The 24,947-nt window shown below is 40.7% G+C and overlaps 1 protein-coding gene across 1 annotated transcript; it reads right to left on the reverse strand.

Annotated features, from left to right (window-relative positions):
* Positions 1–69: 69 nt before the first annotated feature.
* Positions 70–24,474, reverse strand: LOC117414010 (low density lipoprotein receptor adapter protein 1-B-like). Its single transcript, XM_058999631.1, has 9 exons — positions 24,064–24,474; positions 11,943–12,085; positions 11,273–11,385; positions 10,915–11,029; positions 8,568–8,640; positions 6,978–7,073; positions 5,501–5,634; positions 5,150–5,184; positions 70–1,389 (listed from the first exon to the last, which is right to left on the reverse strand). The coding sequence occupies exons 1-9, from the start codon at positions 24,146–24,148 to the stop codon at positions 1,245–1,247; spliced, it is 939 nt and encodes a 312-aa protein (XP_058855614.1). The 5' UTR covers positions 24,149–24,474; the 3' UTR covers positions 70–1,244.
* Between the last annotated feature and the right edge of the window lie 473 nt (positions 24,475–24,947).

Genomic DNA, 24,947 nt, shown 5'->3' on the forward strand with positions numbered 1-24,947 from the left:
GGCGAGAAGTCACACGACTCTGCATTAAAACAAGATACAGATAGACTCGTATATTAGCCACACAGCAGATCACTTTCATTTTGTATTTTATTCAATGTTCTAGGAATACAACATGACACGGGCACAGGGAGTAGCAATTGACTAGGGCAACGAGTAACACTGAAGAGAAAGAACATAAATAGCAAAGAGTATGGGGAGCTACAGCAGCACCTGTATTTCCTGTGAGAAACCCATCTCCCTGAAAACATACAAAATGTGCTTTTAAAAACGTGTAAGTGCAAAAGAACTTTGTGCTGCCGATAAGTCTGCTACTACCACTGCTGCTGTAACAGGCTACCCGGCTCTCCACCACGGTTTCCATGACTTTTTTTTTTTTTTCTTTTTTTAAACTCATGCATAGGATGTTGGGATGAACCCCATCTTGGCAAAAACACAAAACAAGAGAAAAACAACCAGAATCAACAAATATGAAATGACAGTCACTGTTCGGATAGAATTATGGTCTTATATGTGTAATGCTATTGAAACGTCAGGATATTACATCAAATGATGTGAAGCAAAAGTGAAAACAAAACTTGAAGTGATAAAGTCTGTGCATAATATGAACGAGAGTTACTTTAAAAAAGTACAACAGAACAGACACTGAAGAAGCGTTTTTTTCAAATCTCATACAGTCTGATACATTATCTTTGAAGGTATTGCAACCTAAAATAACTTTGGTTTTAAAGCAGACTAATGGCAGTAGCTTCTCAGAGTTGCCCTGATGTGACCGACTTAATCATTTTAGAAGTTCCAAACACCCAATGTGTGTTTTCTAAAAAATTTAAAAAAAAAAGTGTAGACACTTTCTGAATCGATAAAATAACCAAAAAGGGTGACGTAAATAGTCAAACATAAACTGTGATTTTGGTAGAGATACACATTTACAAACGTGAAATTAATGACAACCAAAAATGCATATACAAGACAACTCCTCCAAACCGATAAAAATGGTAGTTAGTTTATTATTGCTTTGGTATGCAAAGTCTGGAAGCAGACAAGATATTGGATTGACAGCCTCCGAGTGTGCACCCTTATATCAATACGAGCTTGTTACAAAATAGACTATTTTTGTTCTATTTCGTTTGGTTTTAGTTCTCCCAGATACACAGGGTGGCAGCATTGGGGTCTCCAAGGAAAACAGCTGTGTGGGGATATTCCACCATTGCAATACTGGTTGCGTCCACTGGGTGGCTCCATAGTCCTCAAAAGCTGAAGATGTCGTCTCTGTCTGCAGCATTGACGTCAGTTTTGTCCCAGTCCGTGGGAGAGAGGCACTCGTCTGTCTGAAAGTCCTGAGTGGTCACCCCAATATCCAGGACCTGGGGGTTATTACGAGACTCAGCGAGTCTGGAGAGCAAAAGAAAAAGAAAGACTTAATGCAGTTCTAAAGTATGTATTTACTGGTATTCGGATGGGAAACACTGGAACTGAAACACCAGTTGACTCGTTCCTTATAACCAGCTCACCATTAAAATACTGCTGTCAGTTCTGTTAAATGTCTATTACAAAAACATTTTACTGTTCTTCTAGAGGTCGTCATTAAGAGATCCCACTGCACTTTTTTGTGAACGTCTAAATAGGAACCGTGCTCGATAACAAGTGTATGGCATTCAGTCTCAGTGTCACCCAGTCCTTCAGTGAGACTGCCCAGCACAAATGGTGCAGCTTGGATATAATTACTTATTTTTACAACATATGTACAAGTCTCTTCCCCCAGCCCCACACAAAAAAAAAGTCCCAGGGCAACACAGGTAAGTCTGTGCATTACGCGCTCCGCCACCTAGTCCTCCAAAGCATTTTTTTATGGACCACCAAAGTTTGATACACTTCATACATGATGTAAGCATGCAGTCTTAGTTCAAATCAAACAGCTGCACATCCCTTAAAGACTGTTTAAAATCAACCCCAAGTCAATGCAACACCCTTGACAGCTAATGCCACTCATGCAAATACAACAGATTCTGCTGTAGACCACTGATTCATTGTGTGACCCTGAGCAAATCACTTAACCTCCTTGTGCTCCGTCTTTCGGGTGAGACGTAGTTGTAAGTGACTCTGCAGCTGATACATAGTTCACACACCCTAGTCTCTGTAAGTCGCCTTGGATAAAGGCGTCTGCTAAATAAAGAAATAATAATAATAATAAAATAATCTTCCTGAACTGAATAAACTTGTGCAGGTTTGGTGCATACTAAAGCTTAGTGAGGCTGTTTTTCTTCAAAACACTGATTTTCACCATCTCTGCAGTCGCCTGGCAGGCTGTGCTTCCAAACAGAACATGAATTATTGCTTGCTTCAGCTCAGTTCCCACGACAGCTGGGTTTGAAGATAAAAAGTGCCACTATCTTGACCTCAGTCTCAAGGGAGGTTGTGCAATTCTATGGTAAAGTGCATGGGCCTGTTAAACGCTATTAAAATAAACCACACACACACACACAACACTAAGACATGCATGTGTGAAGTTTGTGGCTGTACATTTTAAAAGACCACACAGCACACATTTACTCGTAAGTGATGTAGAACAGCACCTATCAGGATGTACACAGATGCTGTGAATGTGAGAGCACAGATATTAATTTACAACCACTGAAAAAACACAGAATTGTAAAAGCAAGAGTCAAGTGACTCCAGTCATGGCACATGGGCATTTCCTCCAAACCACCTCCTTGCCAATTCTTTCCTTGCAAATGACCCTTAAATACATGCCAAGCCTCAGTCCTGTGTGTAGGTCTGTGCGTTTCACAGTGAGAAGGCGGGCGATGGATTTGAAAATGTGGATGGAGACACGGAGGTGTGGGAGAAGTGCAATGAAGATGTGCGAGCGAGGGCCACAGCACTGAAATGTCAAGGGGGAACGGCACTCCACACACCACTCCCACAGGATTACCTGAAGAGGATTCATAGCTATCCAGGCTGCAGCTAAGAAACGCAAAGGAGAGTTCAAGACAAAAAGAAAATCCAGCTTTTATTGAACACAGACTGCAAGAATAATTCACACACATTCCTGCTATCTATACATATTCCAATTGTATTTAAAATTGCAGTTAATGAACCAATGTATTGTTTGACACAGATTCTATCACAGCCTCCATACCAGACTGACATAGTTTTCATTTTTTGTTTGTTTTTGCATCACTCTGGTTAGCAGCGATCTCTCTTAACTGACCAGTTTGAGAAATGTGTATACAGGCAGCCTGGCTCTGAGCCAGCAGGGTTTTAAAGGAAATGCATAGAGTTCCTAGTTGCTGTGGTTAAAAGGATTTCAAGTAACTGTGCCCTGAAGTCATTCACATCCTAAACAGACAATGTAGTGCTGAAAGCCGTTTTCAGATAAAGACGGTGGTCTTGTTTGGTCTGTCCGTGCCTCAAGCACTTCAATAATCTTGGAATGGGTCCCCCCCCTCCCCTCCCCTCCCATTTAAAAAGAATATAAAAAGCCCATGCACAGAGCTTCTATAAAAGACAAGGGAAGGAACAAAGGACTGCATGCTGGTACTCAATGAGAGAAACCTCATTTCCACAAGACAAGCCACACTATTAACTGGCTCTAACCCCCGGCCATTCTGTACTTCTCCAACATGATCATGCATAACACCTTCCATTAGCTTCAAAAGGAGAAGTAACCAGAAGTAACCTTTAGATCTGTTCTTAAAACAGAGCAGAACACAAGCTGTATTTATGGAATTCGATACATTCTAAATATGTTACAATTCTAAAAGTTTTCAATCCAAGTGTAAAATGACCAGCATATTTACAACATGTATTCCCAGCGCTTTATTTTGAGGACAGTCAAGTTAGACCGTAAATCAGAACAGTGAAATCTCACACCGACTAGGAAGCTCACCACATCAAAAATGGAGCTTTAAATCATCACCGTGGGGACGAAAACATTAAGAAATGTATTGTTGTTAGGCTTCAGTTTCTTATTTTATATTGAGGCATCATAAAAGCATCTGAAGGGCTGTAATTGCAAAATTTAAAAATAGCAGGTAGATTCCAGTTAATGCTCCAAAAAAATAACAAAAGTAGCCTGTCCTCAAATGAGGCATTTAATAGGTTAAAATGCATGGTTCTTTCTCGCATTTAAAGGCAACTTGACATTTCTTACTGTTCCATCATTGGCCCCAACCAACCCCCATAACCAACTTTTCCCATTGCATATTTCAGCGTCAAGATTAAAAAGTACTCGATTAGCATTTAATTAGTACCACAAGCTGGCTGTAATTACATTATTGATGCTCCTTTATTATCCTTTAATTACCAGCTAGCAGGAAGAAACAGTGCGTTAGAATTATAGATTGGTGTAATTAGTATGAGAGATCTATGAATAAACAGCATTAAAAAGTAGCTGATAACACAATGGCATGTCGGCTTAATGTTTTTCAAGGAAAGCCAACAACTTGAAGAGTATCTATGGTCCTGTTCTGTGCAGAATTAAACAACCAGTTTCACATTCAATCAATCAATCAATCAATCACTCATTCATCTCCATTAAAAGCTATCATGAATCCTCGTGACAAACCTTAACACAGGTTGCATCAAGTTCAAGTGCGCCAGTCTGTGTGCAGCCTGACCCGTCTTGCAGTCATACGCTATCTGGATGTTTAAACCTCATTTTCCGGTGCGCTTACAAGCAGAGAATTGTTTAAAACAAAACTGGTCAGCCCTATTCCTCAAGACAAACACTGTAGAAGAGGATAAGCAGAATACAATCTTAACGCAATGCTGCTTACGTTCTACCTCCTGCACTTCGGACACCAGGGACAAACAAGTCAAGTGTGAGTTTGTCATTTGCTGTATACTGTACCTATCCCCTGAAAGGCAGAGATCTGACATCCAATCAGCACACAGCAGTCACTCCTATGCCCCTATGCTGTGCAGCACACCAGACAGCGAAGTAGGAGCAGCAGAGAATAGTCAACTTGGAGCAAAAGCTTAGTGACTCTAGAGCTCTGTAAACTTCACTGTGAACAGCACGTGATAACAGGAGGTTGCACATCCACTGTTACAAATTCACTTGCATCAGTGCATTCTGGTTTTCTGCGGAGGGTTGAAAATCGCTGGATTTATAGCCTACCAACGTTAAATAAATAAAAAAGGCACATACCTTGAAAAAGCTTCATCCAAACCATCATCGATTTCCTGAAAGACATCGCACAACATCATTTTGAAGTGCATTAATGCTTTTTCAAACCACATTTTTAGTAGTATCTTTGAGATGTAGTGTTTAAAAGATATACATTTGCATTGCCTGCTGAACTACAACAAAGCATCCGAGACGCATATCAAAATAAAACATGCAAAAAAGCAGTCCCATGCATTTACTAGACTTAATTCTTTACAACTGAAGATCTTCAAGGATCATTTTTTAAAAGAGAATAAACTCTGAGACCGTGTTAATTGCGTTCTCAATCTGAAGTATTGTCTTTTCTTCAGCAGTGGAGTTCTTGGCACTCACCCACACAATGTTGTTATTGACGCTGGAGCTGCTGTTGTGCACAATGAAGGGGTCATTGATGTGGCTGGCACCTACTGTGGCAAACGCAGCTATCGCTCCCTCTTCCAAATCCAACAGGTTTCCGGTCGCTACCTCTGCAAAGGGGGGGTAAATAAAAGCACAGGTCAGCAAGACTCTGGAACAAAAGCTTGCATTCTGGAGCAATTAAAGGCCAGCACAACTGTACATTACCATTTTTAAAAATGTGCCAGTTGATGCTTTGGAATTTGAAGCTTGTTCTAACCAAGAATGGACACAGCAGTAAGATACGCAGGCGATTTGTGATAGAATTCTTTAAGGTAAACTGAAGTAGGAGAACAGGAGCAGCAATTGTGTCTCCCATGCTGCTAAGCTTGAACCAGCCATGCTAGTACTCTCCAGTAGGAGGCAGTGTTTAGCAAGGTGAACCACATAGTCTTAACTTGGAACAGAGGCTAAGTTTGTTTCAAAGGAGCAGTGGTAAACAGCTTTGGGCGTCAGAATATAAAAACAAGTCCGCTTCGACAATAACTGCTACTGAAACAGATAGATTTACAGATTCCCCGTTTCAAAGGTCTACAGAGATGCAGACCTAGAGCGAAAATATTGCTTTCTAAAATTAGATACATAAAACAGGAAATCATGGGGGGGGTTTATTGGTTTTGACTTCCCTCCCTCTGTCCTCATTTCAAATCATACAAATGCATTGCTGTCTGGCTCGTGTCTGAGTCACGATCTCGGAGGGTGGGGGTTCGAACTGTGTTGTGCTCCTTGGAGGAAAGACCATACCCTTTGTTACTGGGCTGCAGTTCAAGAATTTAGATGTTTTTTTGACTGCGTGGTGCCTTGAGAAATGTTAAAAAAAACACTGCTGCCTACTCTCTCAAGCCATGTCTGTAATGGATCACACTTTACCCCAAGTGGACAAACAGTGTGGGGTTCCAGGTACGGGAGGTGGGGGTATAGCCACAGACTCTGAAAAGAAGGCTCTGCACTCCTAGTCTAGAATGGCTCAAACTTCTGTTCAAAAGAAGTCTTATTCCCAAAGCAGGGTAATTATTAGGATACTGCTTATTACTTTAAAATTTCACTGCAAGAATATATCCAGCAGTGAAAAATATAAGTGGGAACTATTAAGATATATGTATAATGTGTGTCACAGTTTTTCACCAGTACCATTTTCTTAACCCCTTTCCTTTCGTTACTGTTTTAGCTTATTTCCAGCTCATTGCTCCACATCACTTCTCTGTATGTGTAGGGATGAGAATCCCTTTGCAATTGATTGGAGAGTTATAAAGGTACTGGCTGCATACGATCTTCGCAGTAGCCCCTCCAACGTAAACACGGTTGTTTGTTGCTAGCTGGTTATTATCTCTAGGGAAGTGCACTGTGCCTGCAAGAGACAGAACTCATTAACACTGCAATGTAGCACAGTAGAGAGACATTGCATCAGGTTTACCTCCTCCTTTGAGACTTGCAAGACTAGTAGAGCTTTCCGATTGGGAACTGCTGGTGACTTCACCGTCTGACCCAGACTTGACTCGCTTTTCTTTTTCTAAAGAGATAATAAAACAAACTGCATGGTTATTATTCCTAATGGTGTAAAAGACAAATCTCACCATTGGCTTTACAACCTTAACTATCTATACACACTGCATTCCAGGACAACAACTTCACAGTGCTGCCTATTAAACAAATATCCATCACCCACCCTAGACACACACACACACACACACAAACAAAAGAAATCCAAGTAGATCTGACTCAGCCACTTGGGTCTAACCCAGTGTGTCCCAAGGCATCCTGGTCTGAATGCACATGCACTGGTGACTACAAGAGTCATGCAATACCACTCCGGGCTGTAAAACGGGGGCTGTATAAAGATCAGAGCAGAGTTCTACAATTATTACACCGAGGTGGTTCAAAATAATTGTATATCATTCATTGTATGTGAAACTCATTTTCCATAGCAAGTTTCAATGCAATTGGACATGCAGTTTCCTAGATGTGTACAAACTGTTTAAAAAGTTTGACAGTAGTGGAGACAGTCATTCTGGAAGGTGTTTCTGATTTGAACAGTTCCTAATCCAGCCTCCCCTCCCCCCTCCATGAACTCTCCTCCAGGTTTGCTTTTGATTTCTTTCTGAGTAGCAAGCGGTCTCATAACAAGGATCTAAAAATCTAATGAAGCGGCAGCAGTAACACAAAGTTATTACTGTTCCTTCCACACACTGCCGACTCTTTATATGATTGTGGATTTGATCAGCAATAAAAAAAGGTTTAATGCCCCTTTCCGTCATATGAATATTCACGTGGGAGCAGCACTGCAAAGATGACAATCATAAAATTGCCAAGTCCAATAAAAACACAAATACATCATACATACATACATACATACATACATACATACAATAAGCCGCTGCAGTGCTCTCGATGATGAAATGGAAGAACGATGGGCATGACAAGCCACTCACTTCAAAAAAGCCCCCCCCACATTCATTTCCAAGGGTTTTGCATAACCATCGACAGCTGTCAGATAGTCCCAGCAGACTTATTTAAGTACATCACAAGTGTAAGAACATAACGCAATGCAGATGTTCTGCAGAGTCATGAGAGCTGAACTCAAAATATACACAACCCTAAAGGAGTTATTCTGGATATGCACGCTGCAGAGAGTCTGCTTGCTAATGTATACCACTGCTGTTTTGACTCCATTACTAAACCCTAGTATAGACTAAAGAAACTGGCATCAACTTAAATGCATTACATAAAATCACAATTTACCCTGTGGATGTTTGGGAAAACTGTAGGAATAAATATAATACACATACACACACTACAAATATATTAAACTTCTTGTTTGAGAGAGAGAGAGAGATAAATGTGGCCCCAAAATTGGACTTGCATGCTTATAACAAGGCAATACACATAAAAGGGTACAGCCTGTGGGGTTCTCCCCACCTCCTGATGAAACAGGACAGTGCACATACATGTGCAGTATCCTACAAGATCTCCAAGAGCCTCACTGAACATCAGCAACTGAACCCACCTTCTTTAGCAGCTTGCCAGAACTCAAATGCCACTCTGAAGGACTGCGCGACGGTTAATGTAACTGCCTGTGCCTGGAACAGAGAGCAAAGCCATGGTCAGAGTGTGGTTAAATAAATCACCATGTTTGGTATTCAGCATTACACTGCATAGGAAGGTCAGTCTCAGGTCACAGCAGGTAACCCAAGACTGTCCAAGTCAGTCAGATTCATGGACATCTCAAACCTTCATCAAACTACTGAAGTTTTATAAGCAGCGGACTCAAAGAGAGGACTCCATGGGTCATTGTGGAAGATTTGTTGGAGAGAAATACTATTCACTCCTGATCTGAGGGCATCACACATATGACTGAAGGTTTTGATGGTCAAAGTGTGCAGTGAAAGAGATCACAGCCCCTATGCAGGGCTTGAACTACAGCATCAACAGTTCTAGTCAGTGTTGGGGTCAATTCCAGTTTAAAATAAAATTCCCAGTTCCAATTCCCATTTCATCAATTCCGACACATCATTGAACAAAATTGCAATTAGCAGTGTTCTGTTAAAATGAGCGTCTCACAGTGGCAACAAATGACTTCAATTGAAGTCACTGTTAGTCAATTAAACTGGCTTCAGATGAAAGCAGTTGAACAGTCACAACAATTATGTCTCAAATATCAATTCCAATTGATTTTAAGAAAGGAATTGGAATTGAAAACCAGGAATTGACCTCAACCCTGGTTCTTGTTGAATAGCTCCCCACCGACTCCTCCCAGTCCTATTCATAAGGACAAATTCCATCTGAAAAGTAAGCACTAGGGTCTGCATACAGCACACTTCGAAACAGGAAAGCATGGGAGTGGTGACTAGCAACTTCTGGTTTTCAAAATGATGGTTACAGAAGGACACGTCCCAAGAGATTTTAACAAGGGGACACACCCGCTGAATTCATCTAATATGAGACAGTTCGAATTCATCACTGCCTTCGACTTCATAAAATCAGCACAGCTGTGCTCCACCTAGAGTGCCAGTTATCTGCTGGATCGCAAGCAGGCTGTGCTAACAGGTTATTAAATGCCTGTGTCTAGGAGCTCCAATAGCAATGCTTGATTACAAGCTCTTTCTGCAACCCCAAAACACCAGAGGGAAACTTCAAAATCGAGTCAAGCATACAGACGTTTCAGCCAAATGCTTGCTTCTTGCAAACCCACATGTGCTTCTGCTCCGACCATCTTTCACAAAGCCAGATAGCAAGCTACAGAGCGGAGGTATTACACGACAGTGATGCTTTTGTTCAGCTGTTAACTAACTATGCAATCGTTTGGGATCACTAGTGCAACCAAACATGACCTCCAGTCCCACTCTCTCGCTCCTGGTAGAACACAAACGATGCATTATCCATATGCAATGTGGATGTATCTGTGGTTCCATTGTTCAGCGTCATGCTGTTGAATTCATTTAAATCTAATGTTCCTTGTAGTAGAAAACACATCTCATACCGAAAACCACAGCAATTAATTCTTAACTTGAAAAGCACTCAACCAGGTACTGTAGGAAAAAAAATTAATGAAACCTAGTAAAGCCACTAGTGGAGATATGTTTGACTTAGTTTCTCCTAGGTTTCACCTTAAAACTGTAACAATGTATTGTGTATAAAAACATTATCTATAAAAGGATACACACAGAAGGAATCTGTTCCAGGTTAGGGATCAGATGGTGGTTATACTTCTGATGGAAAACACACTGTACCATTCGGGTAGAAAAAACACATTTACAACAATTGCCTTCGGTCAATACAGAATTGTCTTTGAACTGTAGTAGCACTATGTTCATTAATCTTCTGCGATGCGGGCAGTTTCATTGTTTTCCTGGTGTCTTGGTCAACCAGGCACAGACATGTAGAAACCCACACACTATTGAAACGACTGGGAGCCAGTGCCAATTCCCCAATGAACAATCACAGTCTTCCCTTCACGGTTTTTACATCAGCTTGATGTTGGGTTTTGAATGTCACACCATCTCTGTAGTGTGAATTAGTCACCCCAGCACTGCTCCCATTACAAAAGGACACTGGCACTCCTCAACATAACAGGTGCCAGGACTGTATTACTGTCGGTGATGATCACAGACAATAAAGGCTTGACAACAAGGTAGGTATGGAGGGTGTATTGTAATGGACCACAACATTGGATATTTATAGTAATTCTTTAAATACAGGACTATATATACACAGTTTAATATACACATCTGAACTGGTTGGGCAGTGTAGTATGCTTCATTCAAACCTGGTTTCAATCACAGCACATCATTATGCACTTTGTAGTTTTGTAGTGGAAGTCCAGGCTGGGGTCTCACAGGTAGGCAGGTACTCACCACTTTCCTTTTTGTACAGAGGAAGGCATGACACTCCAGGGTTTCATTCTGCTGGCTCTGTGCAATGTACGCAAACACTTTATCATGCATCTTGTCAGCCGTACAGTAGGATATCCTAGCCAGGGTAAAAACACAGAAATTAGATGTCTGTTGGGGATGGGAAAGGGGGTTTAGAAGAACTCTTAATTACTACCCTGCAGTGGCCTTTGGGGGAAAAAAGAGGGGGAGAGCCTCCATGCACCATATTCACAGTGTGTGAAATAAAAACCATGCAGGATTTTGGCAAGACTTGCTTTATGAATAATGCCAACCCATCCCTGTCTTAGACAGCAGTTCATTATTACACCTAGACACACACCTGTATATCGATATGTTTTCCATTAGCTGATTGGATGCACTGTCATATAGAATAATTCCTCTCGGAGATACTTTTAACGTGACCTTCTGGAGTTTCTTTCCACTGGCTTTTGCCTGCAAGAAGAGAGAGAGGCAATGAAGCAAAAAAACATGATTTTGAGCCATTTCTCCCAAACTGCTATGCAACAAGTCAGGTTTCCAACCTTGGAATAAACCAAGTCCACCAACCACCCAGCCTCTGCAAGTGCAGACCTGCCTCATGGAAGCATGTACATGGTGTATATGTTGCCTTTTAATACAACTTGGCAGCTGCACCACGTGCTTGGTTTTAAACAGCTCATGCAACAGCAATTCCAAGGACATTATTACGCATATTTAAACTTGTCTGGCTTACACATGTCTGTCTCAGACACCTAACCATACTCTCCCAAGTGAAGGGCTTCAGCGGCCTGACACACACTTGTAGGAGTTCACATCTGTGCTTGGATGCATGCTGGAGCAAGCATGCAGTTCCCAGCATTGTCAAATCATCTACCTAGGCTAGTGACGCACTGTAGGAGTGCAGCCATACAAGCTGATGCGAAACCCTAATCAGATCACATGCAAACTGCCGTTTGTTTCCTAGTACTGTGCAACTGGCACCGCTGCCCTCGGCAAAGCAGCTGACTCACAGTGGCTACAATCCTCTTGACGGCAGCAGCAGACAGCTCCTCTCCTTTGGGCTGCTCCACCAGCGTCATGCCCAGGTACTTGAGATTGAACACCATGCCCTCCAGCAGGGTCTCGCGGGTGTCCGACCAGTTCTCTGGCAGCTCTGCAGGAAGAGAAAGACTTTTAATTAAAGATATTTTTATATATAAAAGCGGTTGGGTTTATTTTATTTATTTAAATAATGCATACCTTAAGCGGACCTGTAAGTCATGACCCCAATGTATTAGTATCAACCACACTGGACTGCGCCAACAGTATAGATTTCACACTCAAACTGTGCCCCTGTTGTACAGCAATTTGAGGCAGTCTGGGTTCTCTTATTTCCACTATTTCCATGTCTGGTGACTAGCTGAGGAACCAATAAACATCCTACACAAGTTTTTTTATTAAAATAAAAGACAAAACTTCTATTGTGCAGATTACTGTATACTGACCATTCCAGCTTACTGTTTGTTGGATGTCTCATAAGACCAAGGATATGAGTTTCTATACAATAGAAGGATCACTTCCATCCCTGTTGGAAAGTGTGTGCACTTTGTCTTTCTATAAGAATTTTACAGTAACCACCAAGAGGCTCTTTCTAGGATATTAGGTAGATTATTGTTAAAATAAGGACTATATATATATATATATATATATATATATATATATATATATATATAATTTATAAAACAACCCCAATGCTAAATAAAAACCAAGAGAAAGAAAGGCAGCAAATAACCCTCATCCTGTTGCGTAACCAAGTCAAGCTGAGCTCCGATTTGCAGTGTTAATTAAGGGAGAAAGCAGTGGATCTGACCCGAAGCACTCCTCTGACTCCCTCAGGAGGCACAGCAGCCTGAGAAAGGGAGGTCTAGGCAGGGAACAAAGCCAGGTACTGCACAGCTGCCAGTCCCAGCCAGACAGCAGCACGACCTCACGCAACTCCAGCTACGAGGCAATACGACAAGTAGTGCACCAGCTGAAATGGAGTCAAAAGATTCCTTTCAAACTCAAAAACACACAGATCTGTATCCGGCACTGCTTGGTACTGGGCAGGCAGCTGCATTAAAAAGATTGAAGTCTGGTGTTATACCCCTACCAGCATTTTGTTAAGCTACTTTTGGAGATCCAGGTCAGATATGATGTAACATGAGAAATGACAAAAGAGGAATGTTTCTTTTTTCCTGAAGTCAATCTGCGCATAAAATCAGATTAGGGTTGGGGCTACTGTCTGCACTGTTGTTATTGTATTTTTAGTTGGCTGCTCTCCTTGCTGTAAACAATAGCCCTTTATTGTTACATACCACTCTAGCAGCCCACATGGCTGAAACATCCCCAGCTGTGTCAGGCTTCAGAAACAATGCTTCAACAGTAGTGAGGAGTTTGGGCCGACAGCGTTGCAACGTCCCACTTGCTCTGGGGCATAAGCTGACTTTTGAGAGGCAGTCACTGAACAGTTTGCGTACTGGGTGAAAGTTGCTTTGTTTCCAGATGAATGCTTGATTTAAAAGGCTTGTGCAAAAAGTTATTAATAGTTGTAATACAAGAATTGTTAAACCACTGAGAACAATTAAAAAAAATAACTATGACCCCCAAGACTACACCTTGGATTTCTTTTTTTTTTTTCTTCCTTTTTTTTTTTATATACTTCTTACATTATTACGTTCTTAATTCAGCTTTATTAAGTAAAAACAATTAACAGAGTAGAACAACAGTGACCTGTATCTGAAGCTTACCTGCCAGGCAAATGGAGAGACTGAAGTGGACATTTCAAAGCTTCCCCTTATCGATCATGTGTCTACAAAGCAACCACTGTAAATAACAGATCTTAAAAAAGCAAACAAAAGACAGGCATCACATATTAATAGGCTGTGTCTGACACTAGACCATGCATTTCAATCTCAGACACAAAGTACAGTGGAAAGGACTGCAGAGCCAAGAAGAACATACCGGGGAAAGTAGCCAGACTCCCATTCTAAGAGCACTTTGAAACCCTTTCCTTCCAGAATGGATTCCCCCCATTCTAAGAGCACTTTGAAACCCTTTCCTTCCAGAATGGAGCCCTCCCATTCTAAGAGCACTTTGAAACCCTTTCCTTCCAGAATGGATTCCCCCCATTCTAAGAGCACTTTGAAACCCTTTCCTTCCAGAATGGATTCCTCCCATTCTAAAAGCACTTTGAAACCCTTTCCTTCCAGAATGGAGTCCTCCCATTCCAAGAGCACTTTGAAACTCTTTCCTTCCAGAATGGATTCTTGCTTTCAGGTCACCCAATATTTTTACAGCAAGCCATCTACAGAAAACCCAGCACATCATGTTTAATTTAAAAAGGCTGATATACTGTACACTGGAAATGTACATTGCATCAACTTTAGGAACTTAACCTGCTCTCACGCTGACCCGACCCGATTGAAGCCCTTCAGCAGAGGAAGTACCCCTTCGGTCACTGTGTGCAACCTCCCCTCCACAGAGGTCACACAAACCGCGTTAAAATCGTGACCAGGATGTGAAACGTTAAGCTCAAGTGTGGCGATCCTTGTAAAAACTACACATCCCCAAATCACTTTGCTGATAGTGTGCAAGGAAGACCTAGGCCCTTGGGAAAAAACTGTAAATGCAATGGTTTAACAGATTCGTGACCACCACTGTAACCTAATGTACTGTAATGCATTGGGTAATGCTGCAGCCTTAAACCCATTCATACAGGTTTATAAAGTTTTAAAAGGTGTTGCTTGCATCATCTCAGCAGACCAGCCTGCAGTCAAACCTACTTCATCTGTAACTTGTGTCCAGTATACTGGTGAATCAGAATTTATATAAATCTTTAAAATACATATGCTTGCATTGCCTCCATCTTCACACACACTATATATATATATATATATATATATATATATATTTTATATAATTTACATAAATTATTCATTTTAGCAGCATTAGCCCAAGTACTGCCAATGAATGAGCACATGAATTAAATATTGTGATGTTACTGCAGGCTTCTCCAAAGTGTGCACAAGTCAGCTTCCCGTTTTATTACAGCTGATCAGACATTTACTGTACTGAACAGTGTGATGAGTAAGAACACACCTCTGTACTTCTATCAGGAACACGTGGTACAGTACAAGTTAGAACAGAGGTTAATTCAAGATATTTACTTAAACAAGGTGTCATTCCAGCTGACAAGGACCGAGAAGGAGTTTCTTTACTTTGTGGTTGATAAATGATGCTGTAAACCACATGCGATTGAGAGGAGTGTATCGGGGGAAGGTTATGTGTGCTGGCAAAAGGACTGGAAGTCTCTCAAAGTGGTGACCTTTTACACAATATGTGAGGATTGACCTAGATGAATAACTTTCAAATAATTTTAAAGCTAGTTTCAAAAGGGTTCCTGACAAAATAATAATAATAATAATAATAATAATAATAATAATAATAAAAATTTGACTTGAGGAATCAAGTATCCCTCCACCACTTTGGTCCACGAGCTGGAATCACCCAAAAGTTCAAATAGATAGGGGTGCATTTATCATTAAAAGAACCATTTGATGGACAGCAAGCAGGGCTTTTGATAAATGCATCACATGCCTATTACAATACAATGCAAAGGAAGCATCACTATTCAAACCAATACAAAAATGTCCTTACAAAAACATGAAATTCCTGATCTTAAAATCAACTACTACGAATTTAAAAAACCTCTGCATAGTAAAACAGAATGGAACAAGTAATTACAAAAGCATGTATATAAAAAGAAGCAGCAGGAAGGATGTATGCATTCGAAGTATTCATATCCTTCTTGTTTGCATCACAAAGCCATGCACTGGGCAGATTTTATTATACTGAGCATCCAGGAACTGACTAAGAAGCGCACGCGATGTGTAGGCAGCGGGCTTGTGGTTAAGAGTCTCTCACGAGACAGTGTTTATAAATCCCAGCTCAGTTACCGACACATTCGCTGCATACACGTGTATAAATCGCAAGGACCCTGGTATCTCTGAATAGATAATAGTCTCCTCTTAAAATATGCTAAATATGTTTTAATGAGCAAGACATCTCACAAGTAGAATCCTGAGGCGTTCTCCTATCTCAGTCCCGACGGTGTGCTGTACAGTACATTTAAGTTACATTAGTATGTCGGGACTTTAACATCATGAAAAGCAAACAATCATGTTGTCAATGCATGTCATTTGAAAGCGTGGAGAGAAGTCTTGCCCTATCTCGTACCAGAAAATTTTAAATAGAATTCTTTCTGCATGAAGATGTACAGGCCTTTGCAGACATCACCTGAATGATCAAGATAGAGGAACTGGAGCTTTTCATCCCCATCCTCAACTGTTCCACCAGCATCATGGTGGTTTCAAACACAAGACATTGTAACAAAATGTAAGGAGATTCAAAACGGCATGTTGCAGCGCGACAATCCTAAATTACACCCCGAAGGCACAAGAGTTCACAGCTTAGGCAATGTGATATTATGATATGCATGGGTGCGGCCAACCTTGGAATGGGGGGAGGGGCTACTGTCAGTTATCAGATGCTTTAATTAAATTCCTCTGCTGTGCAGTAACATCAACATCCCGCATTACTGATGCCTTGTGCCGCTTCACCCAGCTTTCTAGGTGGCGACAAGGACGAAAGAGTTCAAATTACACTCTCCCGCTGCCCGACTAGGAATGCTGCTGTGTTCATTATTCAAAGACCATCAAAGATGAACAAGAGTTCTTTGGTCTGGCAGGTAGCCAGCGTGTGCCAAGCACCGAGCACAGCACCGGTACTTCTTTAACCCAGCTGAACACCTGCCTCCCGCTGTGGCCTTGTTCCAGACACATGGGCCCTTTAAAATCAAGCACAAAACAAAATCCTCGCATACCACAGGTTTAAAAACCCAGCTAACAAAATCTCAGCGAGTTAGCACATGTCGTCTCTCCGGCTGCAGAGGTGGAACACAGGGTGGCTGTGTCTGTTTCTCAGAGGAAGACACGGCTGCAGCGATCGCATAGCTGAGCAGCCCCTCTTATTAAAGCCCCATTACTCTTCAACGCTTCACCCAGCCCGGATCGATGATCATGAACAGGATTCGGGGTGGAGGACTGAGGTGTATTTTATTTTTTGCGATTTTCTGTATTAATTGCATTCCCAATCCTATTTTTAATCCAATACTATTAATTGTCTGGTTCTGTTATCCTGCTGTACTGATGGAGCAGAAAGTCACCTGACATTTCAGAAGACATTTTTTCAAGACTTCCAATTAAACTTCTGGTAAATAAAATTGATCCTGTCGTGTTAAAGGAACATCTTGAACGCGAATCAGCAGAAGTTAATCAATATTCTTTTCTGAAGCAGTACTACATCATGTGTATGAAGTGCTCATTGTCTGCAGAGCGGCTTGAAGTCTCTTAAAGATACAGGACGACTATGCGGTAACGCACACCTGATTTACGGAAAGCAGCTGCTGAAATATGAAGAGGGTGTGTTACTGGTTCCAGAAATGTGCATTTACAAACCTGAACAGATTGTTTTTAAACATATTCGAGTAAAGAATGCTACTGAGAAACAGTCACACCAGCTGTGGTAAGATATTACATTGAGATTGACTGGTTTTATTCTTTCACTTTGGGATTGACGAGTGCCTGTCTTTCACAATGCAGTTATAACGGGGTACAGCTATCTTACAGTACGTACTACTGCAGAACATTTAAAGCAAACTATATAATTGTTAAATGTGTTGTCCTTCTGTGCATCACATTTGAAATAAACTCCTGCATCCTTTATATCATTGCAAAACTTGCAGTGCCAGAGTTTAAGCAAGTCTGAAAGTACTGCAAGCATTACACATTAGACAAAAACTGCTGAAGATGGCAAAAATAGGATAAAGAGCGATCAATCTTAGAGTATTCGTGATCTGAAAGCAGAGTGGCACTGCCCCCTCCCCCCTTTTATCTTTCTCCATAAAATCAAAAGGCAGTAAGAAAACTTTTCACAGGACTTAACATCCAAACACAATGCAACAGTAACAGATGGTGCTATACTTTGGCGTTGTATAGATAGATGGCTGTACAATTGCTATTAGGTTTCAAATATCATCCACCCCTGACTGGCACAGAATATCCTATTATACGAATCAGATTTCCTGTGTACACGATATCCGGGCTTTGATCTAGATTAGAAATGTGATTTAAACAATCTGCTGAAAACCAACCCTTCAGTGCAAAAATCACAATGCATTTTATATCAAATCACTTCTCTACCAATGCGCTAAGCATACCACTGAATTGTCAAGCACTTAAATTGCTATTCTACACACACACAGTATGGAGGAAGGTGGAAAAAAAGCAACCTGTACAAGCTTGTCTAAAGGAAAAAACAACTTACAGAGATTACCAGAAACTGGGTGGGGTTCACACCTCATTCTGAAGCAGAAATACAGTGCCGACACATTAGTACTGTTGTTGCACATCCCATGCAAATGAGAATATTACTTTAGCTAGCTACACCTTTGGGTAGCATTGCTAAAGACATTTTAAAGTGTGAAAAAGTAATGAGAAATTCCACGTTTAGCAGGCGCCCCACTAAAGACTGAAGATATAATGACAGGCTACAGTAATCTTAACAGCTGTTTATATTGTTGATCAAATTAAGGACAGTACACACCAAGTTAAACGTGAATTTCAGACAGCCATTTCTAACTTTGGAGCTTGGCAAGGCATACTCAGAAAGTGAACTCCAAAACTGTGTTCCAATCACTAGCAGCTCCTTCATACATGCAGCAAACTGCCACAGGCCAGATCTGAACAGTAGCAACCTGTGCAAGCAACAGGGTGTGGGCGGGGAGGGGGGGGTGCATGCTGAGACACAGTAACCCTGTGCACAGCAACCCTCCTCTCAAGAACATCTCGGATGGTTTGTTAAAATCATTTTACAACCACAAGTTAAATGTAGCCTTAATGTTTGTTACTTCAGTTAATTACACACATGAAAGTGTGCAGGAAAACTGCCCAAAATTAACAAATGTCAAGCTTAATGCAACTGTACATAATGCAGACACAGGCTTAATGTACAGTATGAAGTACTGGAGGTCTCCTAATGCAATGAACAGGCTGTAATGCCACCCAGGGTAATACATTTTAGACTGACAGCATCGATCACAGAACTGGCATTAATGCAACACTATTCTCTTTGTGGGATGGTTTGAAAGACCGGAAATCTGCTGCATACCCAGTTAATCCAAGCTCAGGCCACATTTTGATTGATCTAAACCAGTTTATATGAACACATCTCATACAGCTAGCAGTCCACTGTCCCACTAACATAACCTCCACACTCACAAACAACCACTCGCTACTCTACAGCTTAGCAGGATTTAGTCTCACAAACACACAGGCATGCATTGTTCACCTCGGTGAAAGGTAAGAAGCCAAATTGTACTCTAGTTTCTGGACTCCATTACACAACTTAGTCCCTCATCACCAAGGCAACTTTTCTGTAATTTTGTTACCCAAGTACTGTACTACTTAATCATATCCTGATGTAACTTTCACTATTATCTGCTGTATTATTGAATTGTGGTTTGTCACACTTGAGAATTATTGTATTTCTTGTTCTTATTGTATGACTTATATTGTAACACTTGAATGTATTTGTATTTGCTTGCGATTGTAAGTCGCCCTGGATAAGGGCGTCTGCTAAGAAATAAATAATAATAATAATAATAATAATACTGTATGGAAATTCACATTTTTCACACCCTCAGGGGGAAATCTAGGCATTCTGGAGCCATAAATCATTCTGCAATTCAATATTTCTAAAACAAATTTCAGGTTAATAAAATCCAATTTTCAAGCAAGCAAGTTTTTTTTTTTTTCTGCCTTACTTAAAATTGTATTGGAGTAGCATGAGCGATGAGCATTTAAGAAGTTGGGGTATACTGCTACAGAAAGCATACAGTGCCTGAATGTAGCAGCGAAACATCTGAAACAAATGTGACATTTAGTACAAAAGTGTCTTCACAGTGGCACCAAGACATGTCGCTGCCCATCACTTTTCACGAAGCAATTTTCTATTTGAATTCTGAACTCCATACAGTCGAGTGCTGTGGTGTAAATATGAAGAGTCCCTTTGGAGAGCTCACAGAATCAAGCTATCAAGGAGTGTTTAATGAAATTTACTCCAAGGACAGAATGCAATGCAATTATAAGATCAATATTGTTAAACAATCTTAAGGGAAATAAATATTAAACCTCTTAAAAGAAGTTACTTCTGAATGGCTTTACTCATAGCTGGCACCGTTGGTGCACAAAAACCATTGGAGGATGGCAAATCAGTGTAATTGCTACACTTTCTTTTGACTTGTCTGGGATTCTTACCAATAATGAATTAAAGAAAGCATTAATTGCACTAATGATTTTATGTTTCAAAGCCCAATCTAAATAGTTTCTCTCCGAAGAGAAAAGCCCTATTCTGAAGACAATACATTCTCCTTAGAAAGAAAAAAAAAAAAGTACTACAAAAATGTGCTTCTTTAGCTCCTCTGGAGGTGGGAGTGTCATAGCATTCGTGTCAAATATACATTGATTTCCCAAAGCCTACCAGTGTCTGCTGCACCCTCACCCTTGAAGCTTCCCTGCCACAATCAACTAATACAGCTGGGACAACACAGAGGAACAGCAAGGTTAAGTGATGTTAAGAGGCGACACAATAAGTCACTGGCTAATCTGTCAGTCTTCTAGCCTTCAGACTCTCACGACACATGCAGTCTGTGGCTGGATAGTACATTATAAATCATGCATCAGATACCAAACAATCACTGTTAAGGATTGTGACAGTTTGACAACAGAACTGAGCACTGCTCAGTAGCCCACGTAGACCTTTTCCACACATTCACTTTCACAGAATATCTGGAACAACAGTCTTTAGGTGTCCTCAAAGAAAGTGTAAAAGGTGCAAGATCCAGAGGGATCCTCTACTCTCAAAACAGAGAAGCGAAGGGGATTAGTTACTGTACTGTTCCATTTCAGGATCAGAGCTGAGCAGCACTGGTCACATAATCCACTGCAGCAAAACTAATCCGAGCTGGGTGAAGAAACTGACTTGCTGTAGAGAAGAGTCTTACCTGAGCAATCTTTTGAACTGTGGCCTTGTTCTATTCTGGACATTATGAAATTTAATCTCTCATCACTGCCCTGTCCTTAACTGACCCTCCCTATGTGTGTGTGGGTGTCGAACACACAGGTATCTTGTAGTTTACAAAATCACCTTAAGATTAAAAGTGAACGGGAGTCCTTCCTTGATGCAGAAAAGCCATTACATTTGTTATATTGTGTTTCAGATTATGGTCAACAAAAAAACTAGCTAGCAAGCAGGACTGAGTATACTGTAGCTACTGGAAAATAAACTTTCCATCTTCATCACATTGCTCTACATACTAGGAGTAGAGACAGAAAGCACACAGATCTGTGTGTTAAAAAAGGGGGTGTCCAATCAGTCCTGGGAGGGTCATTCCACTCCAGGTCTAATTGGCAAAATTGTAGTTTAATTATACATCAGGATCTGGATGAAGGTTTAAAATCTGCTCAATTAAATTTAGAACAGGGTTGGAACAAAGGCCAAGAGTGAAAGGGACCACTTTGGACACCCCTGTGTTAGAATGACCCAAATAAACATGAACCATGGAACATTTAATAGTGTTGCAATTTCAATCTATGTTGCTTGAACAGTGCTCCACATTTAAAATACCAGAATGTTCTAAAAACAAACCCAATGACTAATGTTGAAGTTCTGTTTAAATGTAAAGGGAACAGCTAATTAAATACTAAAGTAAATGGAAACACATACATGAATAAAGCAACACTTTTAATAGAGTGCGGGCAACGTCCTAGCAGACAGCTCAAACATGAATAAAGCGGGAGGCAAATTTAACGAATGATTCATTGGCTTTTAAATCAGCAGGCTTGCTATAGCTTAAAATGTCATGTATTACACACAGACCCTGCTCAGTACAGAAATTCACTGCCTCAGCAGGATTAATCCACCGATTCCTCACAAGTCTCAGATGCCAAAATCTGTCTGAAACCTCAAGCCAATTTTGATGAGTAAACAACCTCAGGATGGGTCTGTGCTGCTTACCGAGTGAAGCCACTGACCGCCAAGCAGATAAATATTATGCAACACTCACTTTGCTGAAACATGCAGAGGGGATAATCAATACGGGACTGCTGTACTTTATAAAGAAAACAAACCAAAATGTTGTGCATACACACACACACACGGGTATATATTATTCCAGGAATTATTTACTCTTAATTCATCATGGTAGTCCTAAGAGTTTACTTTAGACAGACTGTAGACAGATGCCAAAAATGAACTGGCCAACATTGTGGTGTTTTTGTTTTTTTTTTCTATTTGGGAAGCTAACAGTTTAGAGTTCAATTTGTTCAAACCCAAAGTGTTAATGAATCAATTGTGTTTTTTTTTTCTTCATTTCCACAATTATTTTTAGCACTACTGGTAAGCACTTGTTAGAAAGGTTCTGGTAACCATGGTTAAAGGAATTACTGACCCCATGAACATTCAGGATCTAGATGAGTGACTATACCCATTGTTTCACTCGGAAAAGACAACAAAGTAGGCATCACCCTCTCAGTTAATACAGTCGGGGCTTCTGTATTGTGTGCCAGCGCTGTGGGGCGGCTCGTGCCAGGGAGATTAAAACTTGGACTGGGCACCCATACAATCAATCAAGAATTAAAATAACCAGCCAAAAAAAAAACCTTGTTCAGAGAGACATCCTGTCTTAATTAGACAGGACAGCACAGCATACAGGTAACCAAGTCTAGCAGCTACTGTCAAAGTGAAGCCCACCTCAGTCTAGCCTGGTCAGACTGAGGCATTACCTGGGGAGTAATCTCGCTTGATGGGAAGGTTCAGCGTCATCAGAATGGAGTGCAGTGCGTTTAGACAGCTATTTTCAGTGCTGCATGTGGTCAGCGTGGGTTTATTTCACAGCAGCTAAAAGAAATTCGAAATGTAACCATTTGCTAGTAAATACTATCACCAGCCCCCATCCACCCACCGTTCCCAGTGCAAATAAATGGCAGTTTAAGTGCCACAAACGGCTTACAATGTGTGCACGCTCCAGTGCTTCACCTTAATCCACATCATGCTGCAGCTTTGTTCCCCTTGCACTGCATTATTTCAGGTTCCTTTAATTACTGCCTTACAAAACTAAAAATCTGCAATAGTCTAAAACGCTATAAATACGATAGATAGATAGATAGATAGATAGATAGATAGATAGATGACTTTTTTGCATACAAAACAGTTTAATTAGCAGTCTTACTGGATCATTCCACTACATACATTTTAAAAGCTTTATTGTAGCCAACATATTCTCATTCCGTCCACTCGCCCTTTCGAAGAGTTCATTTGTCCTATTTAAAGAAGTGTTCTGGAAACCAACATGCTGGCACTAAACCGCATATTTCTCAAACCACAGGACTCAGTCAAAAACCTGTCCATCATTAATTGAGGGACAGCGGGGCAGGTGAGAGTATCCCCACCACTGCTCAGGGGAGACGCCTCGTCAAATTAAGAAATAAACATATATTACGTGAAGAAGAAAAGAAAATACAGCATGAAATTCATAGTAAATACATACAATAAAACTATGTCTGTGTTTAAAAAGTCTGCTTACGAGCACATTGCGTTTAGACCTGCTACTGTATCAAAACAACCTAAAAACTTACCGTGCAAATGTAAACAGAACAAAGCTATATATATATATATATATATATATATATATATATATATATATATATATATATATATATATATATGATGCAACCGTAATTGCAGTATTTGTATAAACCATTTCAATTTGCGTAGCTAATTAGAGGTTTCACTTTTTAAAGTTGCGTTTAAAACGGACACAATGTAACGTGGCTGTTGTTGTTGCAACATAAGATTCGTTAAGTATATACAGTATACCATTTTAAATTGCAACAACGTAGCAATGCCTCTTTTTGTATCTAGTTCACAATACTGCCCTGACTTTACACACCACGTTACCTCCGTTAGCAAAAATGCAAGGTTCTTAAAACTTACTTTTGTGTTTTCCCCCGCTCCATGACTGTTTCGCGAGGCTCGGACTCCGTATGATGGCCCTGCCCGCGGACTTCAAAGCGTCCATGCTTGTAAATCCACAACCAGAGAAAAGAGCCGGAAAAAAAAACCCCGGTATTATTAATCCAGTGCAGTTCGGGGCACCCGTCTCACTTTAAAACTCACTCACCCAAACTTTTTTTTTTTTTTTTTTTTTTTTTTTTTTTGGTGAGCTCAGAGTCGATGGATTATCACGTCTCGCCCATAATGGGAGGCGTAATGTATGTAAATCAACCGGATAATGTGCATGACGTGAAACCTTTTAAAGCTGTACCGACATTCTGCAGGGTGGGAGACGACCCACCGGTAGCTGGTATAGCCAATTCCCACTGGGTTTCTCCTCATATGTTTCCGCTTTGTGCTTGCAGCATAACAAGCTTGTATTCCTGTAAATTATTAGTGTGAAAATGACTGCGGTGCAACGGAAAATCATTTTTAAAGAGAAGGCGTGCTTTCACTTTGTACTATGTTGAAGGACTCACTAGCAATCTATGTGGTGGCTTTTTGTCCCAGCTGAATGGTATTCGAAACATTTACCCTAAGAGGCTGTTCTTAAAGCTGCAGTGATCTAATTTCTTGTTACGCGAATTCTCGATGTGTGTGTTCAGTACATTCTTCAGGCTTTGTGCACCCTGCTTTATCAGAAACGTAATGGTTTACAGTCCTGTTTGTTTACATTCCCCCAAAAGCCCACGACACAAGCTTATCACCGCCACCCTAAAGCATTAGTCAAATGTTGTGAAATTACATATTTCTGTGAGTGACGTTTCTGCACTTAGCTCAACCAGTTTATCAAGATGCAAAATGATACATAGGTGTGCTGCGCA

The sequence above is a fragment of the Acipenser ruthenus genome, chromosome 25 (assembly GCF_902713425.1).
Source record: "Acipenser ruthenus chromosome 25, fAciRut3.2 maternal haplotype, whole genome shotgun sequence".
Lineage (NCBI taxonomy): Eukaryota > Metazoa > Chordata > Actinopteri > Acipenseriformes > Acipenseridae > Acipenser > Acipenser ruthenus.